General features: G+C 47.9%; 1 protein-coding gene across 2 annotated transcripts in view; it reads right to left on the bottom strand.

The window, feature by feature from the left end:
• The window catches only part of Usp10 (ubiquitin specific peptidase 10), a 50,948-nt gene extending 42,217 nt beyond the window's left edge, over positions 1-8,731 (bottom strand). For both annotated transcript variants that reach the window (XM_021220091.1, XM_021220092.1), the window contains exon 1: positions 8,162-8,731. In XM_021220091.1, coding sequence (XP_021075750.1) covers positions 8,162-8,569 — 408 coding nt within the window. In that variant the 5' untranslated portion in view covers positions 8,570-8,731. The remainder of the gene's footprint in view (positions 1-8,161) is intronic.
• Between the last annotated feature and the right edge of the window lie 2,485 nt (positions 8,732-11,216).

The following is an 11,216-nucleotide window of genomic DNA, read 5'->3' as shown; positions in this document are numbered from 1 at the left end:
AGCACTGGCTACTTTTTCAGAAGAACCAGCTTAAATTCCCAGCATTCACACAGTGGTTCACAACTGTTTGAAACCCCAGTTCCAGAGGATCCAACACCCTCTCTTTTTTCAGTGGGCACCAGGCATACATGTGGTACAAAACCCATACACATAAAAATAATAAAGGCTGGCGAGATGGCTTAGCAGGTAGGAGCACTGACTGCTCTTCTGAAGGTCCTGAGTTCAAATCCCAGCAACCACATGGTGACTTACAATCACCTGTAATCTTGAGGCCCTCTTCTAGTTTGTCTGAAGACAGCTACAGTGTACTTATGTATATTAATAAATCTTTTAAAAATAATAATGAATTTTACTGAATTTCAGAATATTTTCTAAACTGTTCCAAGTATGGGGCACACTATAATCCTAAAGTATGATACCAGGATGGGGAGGCGGGGGTAGGAGGAGCCTGTCATTAAAACACACACAAGACACAGACACACACACACAGTGTGAGGAGGCTCCAGTTCCTAACCCCAGTGCTTGGACAACAAAGCACATACCAAATTCAGTGCCTTGGCCTTGTCCAGGTTGCCAAGTTGTCCAGAGAACCTGTCACCTGCCTCTAAATCAAACCAAAACAAAAAGGTCTAACATACAGATGACAAAGTAAAGATGAAGGATCAGCGAAGAAAACCTTTATTTTTACTTTTAATTCCCCAGCTCCTTTGCAGGGGATAAGTGGCTCACAAAATAGCATGTCTTTGTAAAAATCAAATCAGAAAGGACTGGACTGCTGGACTAATGCACAGTAACTCCTTCAGGAAAGCACACACGCCCTTCTTTATCTCATCTGGTCTCTCACTCTATCTCTCATTTGAGGATCACTATAAAATCCCTTGGTGGACATCAAGCCCTGGCCTATGTCCTCTAGAAAAGCAATTCTATGAAGTAGAAAACTCAAACTAGAAGGCCCTAACACTGACTTATCAGCCTCTTGACCTAGAGGCCTGCTGCCTCTTCTGTGGTGTGTGGAACAGTGATAACAGTATGTGACAGCTGACACAGGCCATGGAGGACCACACAAACCACAGTGCTAGCCCTTCAAAGTCATGTGTGGTACAGTATACTCCTTCTTGTCCAATGTTCACCTACCCAGGAACCTAATTTTGGTCTTAAATAAGATGGTTGACAGTCTTGGCACCCACCCAAAGGAAATCATTACTTAAAATGCCAAAAGGTTATGTGGGAGATGTCTTTATCGTCTCAATTTTGCTGTGATCCTTAAATTACTCTTAAAAGAAAAAAAGGTTAGGCGGTGGTGGCGCATGCCTTTAATCCCAGCACTTGGGAGGCAGAAGCAGGCGGATTTCTGAGTTCGAGGCCAACCTGGTCTACAGAGGGAGTTCCAGGACAGCCTGGGCTACACAGAGAAACCCTGTCTCAAAAAAAGGAGAAAAGAAAAGAAAAGAAAAGAAAAGAAAAGAAAAGGAAAAGAAAAGAAAAAGAAAAAGAAAAAAGAAAAGAAAGTTAGCCAAGTGTGGTGTGGTGGGCACACCTTTAGTCCCATCACTCGGGAGGCAGAAGGATCTCTTTGAGTTTGAGGCCAGCCTGATCTATCTATTTCAGGACAGCCAGGAAAACACAGAAAAACTCTGTATGCAGAAGAGGGGAGGTGGTAAGAAAAAGTTTAAATATATCAAGATATGGGCTAGGATTGTGGCTCCGGGGCACACACTTGCTTCGGGGAAGAAAAAAATGATTTAAATTTTAGAAGGGGCATGGTACAGTGGTTACAGGCACTGGCTACTCTGGCAAAGGACCCAGGTCCCAGCATCCACAATGGTGGCTCACAGCCGTCTCTAATTCAAGTACAGTTTTTTCGCCCAAAAAACACATGCAGGCAAATACTCATACACAAAAGGGACTGGGGGCAGAGAATGGGCAGGTATCACAGAACCTGGTAGAATGGGCAGGTATCACAGAACCTGAAATTAAGCTTCCTTTTCAAACTGGTTTGCTTACCCCACAGCTTTGATGGGTACACTGTAACAAAAAGATGTTACACTCTGGGCTTGTGGCTACAATCTATGGAAGGAAGCTAAAGAGGTCAGAAGCAAGTATTTTAATGTTAAGTCCTGGGCCAGGAAGACAGCTCAGCAGGGAAATGCAGCTGCTGTATAAGCCAAGAAAGATCTGGATTCTACTTCTGAAGCTCACATACACACTAAGTTTCACCTCTGGAACCCACACAGAAGTGGAAGGAGCCAAGCAGTGGAGGTGCATGCATGCCTTTAATCCCAGCGCTCCAGAGGCAGGTGAATCTTGAGAAGAGCCTTGTCTCCACTGTAAGTTCCAGGACAGGACAACCAGAGCTACAGAAAAACCTACTGTGAAAGGGACCACTAACCCTACAGTCCTCCAGCTCCCACACAGGCACCCAGACACCTCCTCTCACAAGGAGGAGATGCCCTCCCTGGTTTACTTCTGAGATAAGCTGACTACCACAGGCGAGATGCGAGAGACAAAAAGAAAGCAATGCTAGAAAGTGTCTTGACGGCTGCTGGAATCCCAGTAACTCCACAAGCTAATGGGTCCCAACCCCGCTCAGATGACAGCAATGGAGTCGAGGTGGACACTGTATGTCCCAACAAGGGCACCAGTGTGAGTGTGAGAGCTCAATGCTGCAGCCAAAGGTGACTTCCGGCTTTCTAATGGAGTCCATTCAATGTTCTTTGGCAGCCTAGGTGACAAGGTCCATGTCTTGCAAAATTATATCCATATATTACTTCAGCCTTACTCTGTGTATTTTTTAAGATCAATTCTGCAGGGCATACACCTCTAATCACTGCATTCAGGTGACCAAGACATGACTGCCGCAAGTTCCTGGCCAGCAGCAGTGACACAGCAAGACCTCAGCCTTCCAAATTCTGTCTCTGTGAACACAGAGTTGTACCAAGTATGTCCCGCCAGCCACAAAACCAACTAAGGCCTCAGGGTGCACTCCTCATCAGGCAGCTTCTCTGGACCACAGCCTGGTCACCCACTGACACAGACCTATAGCATGGCTACTGCTGCACGCTCAGTACTTTTCTGAGTCTAATTCTTGTGGGAGCACTTAGATGCCAACTGATAAACACAAAGCTCTGAGCTGTAGCCTCACATAAACCAGCATGGTGCCACACTCCTGTGATCTCAGCACTGGGGAGGTAGAAGCAGGAGGTTCAAAAATCATCCTTGGCTATAGGGCTAAATAGCAAGTTTGAAGGTAGCCTTAGCTACATTTAAAGTCTCTCTCTCTCTCTCACACACACACACACACACACACACTAATTTGGGTTGGGGGGGTGCTGAGATAGGGTTTCTCTTTGTAGTAGTAAAGAAAAAAAAAAAGAGTAGTTTGAAGCTAGGCCAGGGGAGCCAGGCCAGGGGATGGGGGTGGGGGGAGGGTAAAATTTTTTTTCTTTTTAAAGAACTTCTAGAGCTAAGCTCACCAACCAGGGCACTAAGGCACCCAAATGTCCTCTGGTCTCCACAAACACATGGGCATGCACCTACACAGGGGAGCAGCCTGTCCCATGCGTTCCTTCCTGCACAGCCTCTTCGCTCTTGTAAACATGAAAACGAAGTTCCAGGGAGAAGTTCCCAGCAGCCCGCCTGCCCTACCCCCAGGAAAGAAAAACTGTTGAGAGGAGCAGAACACAGGTGGACAGCTTCTCATTTCCTAGGTCTTCAGATGAAACACGGCATCAAGCCCAAGAGTCCTACACCAACAAAATAACCAGCTTGTGAACAGCTACCATCTAACGAGCCACACTCATTCACTATGAATCACAGTTTTTTGATTTTTGAAACAAATAAACTTGCCCTGTGGGCTACCTTTTTGTTCCAATTTATGTTTTTTTTCTTCAGACAGGATTTTGCTGTATAGCCCAGGCTGGCTCAGATGCCTCCCGTGTGCGGGGATTACAGATGTGCGTCAAGGTTAGTCCAATGCTTACTTGTTCTTTCTTTCTTTCAACCTTATGAATATGGGTGTTTTGTCTGCATTATGTCTGGATATCACGTGCATTCTGTGCCCAAAAATGCCATGAAAAGGTGCCAAATATCCTGGGACTGGAGTTACAGACAAGGTTGTGAGCTACCCTTTGGGAACATTTCCAGGTCCTCTGTAAGAGCAGCAAGTGTTCCACAAACCATCTCTCCAGCCCCAACAGCTCTTAAGCCAGCCTGCCCAGACATGATGGTCACACAAGGCCTTTTGGGAGATCACTTCCAGACAGAAAAACTGCAGTCCAAGCACATGCAAATCTTAGAAATGAATAGTGCCCTGCTGAAGTGGCACTAAAAGACAAATGACACTAATCCAACATCCCATGGCCAGCAAATTCCACTGCAGCAGTGTGTGTCTGCTCTGCAGCAGTGGCTCTTCATGTGTACCACTCAACTGCAATGCACTAGCCTAATTACAAATTCAAAAGCAAGCTCTGCTAACAACTTTCCATAAACATACTTTGGTTAATTTTCAATGACAAGCGTCTCCCAGCCCCATCAGGTTCATCCTGAAAACCTGATCCATTGCTCAGAAATGCTCACACAACTCTGCCAAACTGCAATGACTTGATGTACCTCATCCAAGAGAGCAGCTTTTCCCCATCCTTGACAATTTAGTCTGCATGAGGAAGTCACCAAATTATGGCATCTTTCTCCTTTTAATTTTCCTGTATACACCACTATTTAAATCATGCTACCTCCACGTAACATAAATTGAGATGCCTGTTCTAATGGTAGCCCTAGAGAAGAATCTAGAATTATGTCTGTCCACTAACTGTTGGTGCTGAGTTCCCAAAAAGGAGAGTTGAGAGGAAGGAGGGCAAGTCCTTAGACACAATAAGCATCTAGAGACTCCCAGCTCCAAGATTCATAACATTTATACTCTCAGCACTAACTTTTTGTTTGCTGTTGTTACGCACGCACAAAAACTATCTTCAAATACCCCATAGCCACTTCAAAACTGTTAGTTCAACTGCACAAGCCCTGTAAGATTCTGATCTAGTAGCAGAGTAAGGCAGCTCCGAGACTAGGAAGTGTGAGATGGCCTGTAGCCGCTAAAGTTAGGTCCACAGGCTACATAATGAAACATTGTTTCAAAAAAGTTAAAGTATCTTTAAGAATTACCCCAAGCGCCGGGCTGGTGGCTCACGCCTTTAATCCCAGCACTTGGGAGGCAGAGGCATGTGGATTTGTGAGTTCGAGGCCAGCCTGGTCTACAAAGTGAGTTCCAGGACAGCCAGGGCTATACAGAGAAACCCTGTCTCAACCCCCCCCCCCAAAAAAAGAATTACCCCAATCTAGCTATCAGTTACGAAGGCAGTTCCAAGACAGTGTAACACTCAGCCATGTGCTAGGAACTGTTAGAAACTGTATCCAAGAACTCGCAGCATGTAAAATGCCAGGGTCTATGTTAAGGATAACAGAAACCAATAGCACTCTACCCAACCTGGGGACAGAATCAACACTGTGGACCCAAGGCCAGCTTTTCAAGTATAAGGAAAGCTGGTAGCTTTCAATTAATCTGCTCAGCTCACTGAGCCAGTTCTGACAGCAGGAATGCCACCTCAGGAGAGAGCTCCTTCTCTAAACTGGTTTAGCTGGTGGACAGGAACGCCCTATACCCAGTCTTTCCAAGTTCACAGTCGCCCTTCAATTCACAAAACAGGATTCAAACAAACCCAAAACACAGGAATGAACGAGTTAAACTGTAACCTCTGAAAGTCCACTGAAAACTGACCCTTAACTGTAAACCTGTGACAGTTACTTCACCCAAACCTTAGAGTATTTAGGCTCCTCCCTAAACCCTGAGAGGCTGAGGCAGGAAAACTGTCTAAAGAGCACCTGGACTACATTGTAACCCTGTCTCCGAAAACAAATCAAAACAAAAACCACCCACTTCGAACACCATGGAGGCCAGCCCAAGGTAACCTGCTACTGTCTCCTGACTGAATGAACTAATTTTTAAAATACTTAGAACTCAAAACAGATTCAACAGTGAAATCCAGTTCCTCCTCCTCCTCCCATCTCCCCTTTCTCTCAGTGGAGGGGAAGGGACTGAAACATGCTCCTTACTTAGGGATGACCTTGGATTCCCGATGCTGCCTCCACCTCCCCCATGCAGGGGTTCCAGGTGTGCTCCACCTTACACAGCTATTCCACTCAAACTAAAACAGGACTAAAACTACCATCACCTCTTCTCCCTTCTGCCTTGAGCAGACCCAAGGCACTGCTCAGGTTCTCCGGTCTGGCTCCATGCAATGCCAGGACAATGGACCTCAGGGAAATTCATCACTACCACTTCCACCAGCTGGATATTGTTACTGGTGCTTGAGAAAGTGAATTATGCTTAAGCATGCTTTCTTCACCTCAAAATCACACACACACACACACACACACACACACACACACACACACACACACGAGAGAGAGAGAGAGAGAGAGAGAGAGAGAGAGAGAGAGAGAGAGAGAGAGAATTTACATTACAGCTCAGTTCAAAATGAGCACTACAGACTAATTCCAAAAATAAAACAGGTAGTCAACTAGATTTTTTTGAGACAGGGTTTCTCTGTAGCCCTGGCTGTGCTCAACCACAGGTGTTTTTTGAATTGAGCAAGTCTATGAAGAAGGGCTGATGGCTCCAAGGTTTAAGATAGTTGCTCTTAAACGGGTGTGGTGGCCTGCGCCTTTAATCCCAGCACTTGGGAGGCAGAGGCAGGCGGATTTCTGAGTTCAAGGCCAGCCTGGGGTCTACAAAGTGAGTTCCAGGACAGTCAGGGCTACACAGAGAAACCCTGTCTCAACTATATCTATATATATAGTTGCTCTTGCAGAAAACTGGAGTTCCATTCCTACCAGGACTCAGAGGCTAAGAACCATTCTAATTCCAGTTCCAGGAGATCCAACACACTCTTCTTGCTTCAATAGGCACCAGGAACATACATACATGCAAGCAAAGCATTCATTCACATAAAATAAAATAAATAAAAATAAAAAGGTCTAAACAGAACCAGATGTGGTGGTGGTGACTACTTTGAATCGTCAGGGCCTCTGGAGAGGCAGGCAGTTGTTTTAATCCCAAGCCAACCACGGCTGCATAGGGAAGACCTGTCTAAAACTTAAAAAAAAAAAAAAAGCTCGGAATGAACATTTGTCAAAATATTATTCAACAAATACAAATCGTCTGCCTATTGAAAAAAAAAATCACACCAAATACAAAAGCATTTACAGATGAGGGGAAAGGTCAAACAGGCAAAGTTCAGATTTAATCTATGAAACCACATATTTAAGAGAACGGAAGTTTCTCTAACCTTTTATTAAAAACAGTTTCGAGGTTTAAATCCCATATTGCAACAGTTACTAAAATAACCTTCCAAAAAGCACATGGTGGCTCCTGCCTGCAACCCACCGGGATGGGATAGGAAAGAAAAAAACAAACCTTAAGTTAGAGGCGATCGTGGACTAAGAGAAAGATAAAATATAAAGACGATCGTTCTTCAAAGGTGGCCTAAACAGATCGACCTCACCTGCCTGTACATACATCCACCTACCATCCTCAAAAAAGGCAATTTCACTTCTCACTTCCCCGAGAGTCGCAGCCGGGAGAAGCGGCACCACGTGCTGACTTCTCACTCCTAAGCGCATCTTAGGAGAGGAGCTGCAGGAGCAGCTCCCGGCACAGAAAACACAGCCGGCAATCCGGCCTGCCCGGCTCGGACCCAGACACCGTGCAAAAGGTGTCCGGTCCCGGGCGAGCCGGAGGATGCCGCCCCGGCGCTTCCCAGTTTTCTTTGCACCAGAATTCCCGAGGCCAGGGGCCAGGTCCCCGGCGGCGCCGGGCCAGAGCGTCGCCCGGGACTCGGCGGCTGCGGGCCGGGCACGCGGAGGCCTTCCCTGCGGCCTCGGGCGTTCTCGGGGCGGCTCGGGCGTTCTCGGGGCGGCTCGAGCGCTCTCGGGGCGGCTCGGGCGGCCTCGGACGCCGGGGAAGCGCGGCACTGAGGGGCGCGGCGCAGGCCTAGGCCGGCAGCGTGCCGGCGCCTCCCCCACCGATCGCCCGCCGCACACCTCGCGATCGTCGCCCCGAGGCCCTCCCGTGGCCCAGACCTCCCGGCCCGGACGCGGCCCGCGCTACCTGTGGGTGGTGGAGGGCCATGGCGGCCCGTCTCAATGAGGTTCGGTGCTGCTCCGGCTTCTCACGCCGCGTCTCCCGTCGCCGCCATCTTCTCGCCGCACAGACACACTCGCAGCGGCCGCCGCGCCTGCGCACTGACTGCGCCGCGGGAGAGCCAGGCGGCGTTCTGCGCCTGCGCGCGACAGGTGGGCGTGCGCCCCGGGCCGGCGACCCTTCGGTCCCCAGCGCGCCGAGGGCGGCCGCTCCAGGCGAGGGCGTGAGGATGGAGCTGGCCAGGCACCCTGGGGCTGCTAGGTGGAGTCCGGGAGTGGTAACTGCGCTGGGTCCGCCTGAGCTCCGCCCTGGAATCTGCGCTGGAGATCCGCACGGATCCCTTACCTTAAGGAGCGCGCTCTTCTGACCGTTCATTCATTCATTCCTTCACTCTTCATTCTCTTCACTAGCTTTACCTGGCATTGGGAAAAAGAAATTTTGTTTTCTTTGTAAAACATAAAAGTAAACGTTGAAGGAGCTAGTGAGATGACTCAGCGGGTAGAGGAGCCCTGCCTCCTGTACCCTTGAGGACCAAATGAGTTCCATTCTCGGGATCCACGTGACGCCAGGGGAAAACCAACTACAGACTGTCTTCTGACATACAAAGGGGCACACACGAAATAAACAATTTTAGAAAGAACTCGTTGATCCAGGAATGGTTCTCCTGTGAGCTCAGTATATAGGCTGCAGAGGTAGGAAGATCATCTATGAACTGCAGACCTGTCTCCATAGCAAGTTCCAGGCCACACACAGCTACGGAAGGTGGCTCTGTCTTCTAGTTGATGACTTAGCACATTCTGCAAAGGGTAAGGACTCAGTAGGTATTACTTATTGCACACACGCAGGTGTATACACACGGGAAAGCTCTTGACTCAGCCATATAAGCAGTAATAATAACAATAACAATAACAATAACAAAGCTTGCTAAACCTCCTACTCGCAGCTGTAGACCAGGCCGGCCTTGAATTCTGAGATCTGCCTATCTCTGCTCTGCTTGCAGAGTGCTGGAATTAGGAATTAAAGGTGTGCCCCACCACTGTGGGACCAGGAAAGAATTTTATGACAAGCTCATGTGGAGCAAAGTTGGCAAGTTTATTAAGTAGAGGTAAAAGAGGGTACACGGGTCAGACTGAGTTCAGGATTTAGAGACAAGAAGGAAAAGGATAATGTACAAGTGTGGGCACAGCTGCTCCAGAGAGTTGCCCTCAGGTGTCTTGGTTTTGTTTATCTTTGCTCAGATACACACTCTCTCCTGTAGCAAAAATTGGCTTCAAACTTTCTAGCAGGCAAGGATGAACTGAACCCCTGAATCTCCCGCCTCTGCTTCCCTAGTACAGGGCTACGATTCATACTACGAACTCTGGCTCCACAAAACAAAACAAAGCAAAACTCTACGAGGAGTTGGTTCAATGGTTTCTTCCTCCTGAGAATTTTCTTTTGGCCCTGCTTGACTTTAATCTTTAATCTCAGATGGGCGGGCGAAACAGAGGCAGGTGGGTCCCTGATAAAACCCAAACCAGAATGGCTCAGATAGCAAGACTTCTTATTTCATAAAATGATAATTTCCTTTGGTAAATGAAACCAAGTCAGGTGGTTTTTATCAAGTTGGTCGTTCAGGTCCAGATATTGGGCCAGGTGCGGTGGCACACGCCTTTAATTTTAGCACTCCAGCGATAGAGGCAAGTGGATCACTTTGAGGCCTGCCTGGACTACAGAACAAGTTCCAAGACAGCCAGGGTTGCACAGAGAAACCCTGTCTCAGAAAAGTCAAGAGAAGGAGGGGCAGGGAGTGCGAGTGCTACTAGGGTTAGGCTCAGGGTCGCAAACATCCTGGCTCCAAGTAGGGATGCTTTATTGCATTTAGCATCATTGGTGGCAGTGTCCTGAGGAAAGCCACCTTTACCCCTACAGATAACCTTGGCTTTATCAGTCAGTTTTGTAACTCCCAGCCAACAGGAAACGCAGACTAGATCCACAGGAGTCAGGCTTCCCACACCCATACCTTAACCTTAATTTTCTCCCACATACCCCCACACCCCCCTCACACACACACACACACACACACCTCACAATGGACCCACACCATGTTTAGCAGCCTGCCTGGAGTTGCAAGCCGGCTCCTCCTCCTCGTGGTGGTAGTGTTAACTCAAGACAGGCTTCCTAAGCTTTCTGTGGCTCTCTCACATCAGGTGTGAGTAACCCCTTTGTAAAGACGTGAAGACAGCACAGCCAAGTCCCAACATAGCTGGAGGCTTGACTTAGTCGAGGGAACCCTTGCAGATGGAATGGTGCTGAGGAATGTGAACAGGGTCATTCCAAGTTGGTCCCATGGTATCACAAGGGTCTCTATAAGGGACTGTCGGCAAGGACAAGAGAAACAGCAGACAGGTGGGGGAGGTCGGGACTGGAGTTCTCTTGGTAGAGCAATTGCCCAGCATCTATAAAGCACCACATACACTAGGCATGGTGGTACGCAGCTTGTGATCCCAATACTCCAGAGGTAGAGGCAGGAGGATAAGGAATTCAGGGTTATACTGTATCACAAATTGAGCTAGAGGCCAGCCTGGGCCACATGAGGCCCTGTCTGGGAGACATAGATAAAGATCAGAAGTGGAAGGCCTGTAGCTGGTCTCTAAAAGCCAGTTAGGCCACAAACCATGTGGAAGACCCAAAGCTCTGCCTACACCTTGATTTGAACCCTGTCCATCTTCTAACCTGAAGAACCGTTAAGGGAATAATTTGTGTGTGTGTGTGTGTGTGTGTGTGTGTGTGTTTTTAAAGATTTATTTATTTATTATATGTAAATACACTGTAGCTGTCTTCAGACACTCCAGAAGAGGGAGTCGGATCTTGTTACAGATGGTTGTGAGCCACCATGTGGTTGCTGGGAATTGAACACACCTTTAATCCTAGCACTTGAGAGGCAGAGACAGGCAGAATTCTGAGTTCGAGGCCAACCTGGTCTACAAGGTGAGTTCTAGGACAGCCAGGGCTATACAGAGAAACCCTGTGTCAAAAAAAA

The sequence above is a fragment of the Mus pahari genome, chromosome 20, assembly GCF_900095145.1.
Source record: "Mus pahari chromosome 20, PAHARI_EIJ_v1.1, whole genome shotgun sequence".
Lineage (NCBI taxonomy): Eukaryota > Metazoa > Chordata > Mammalia > Rodentia > Muridae > Mus > Mus pahari.
This window is presented reverse-complemented; position numbering and strand designations above follow the sequence as displayed.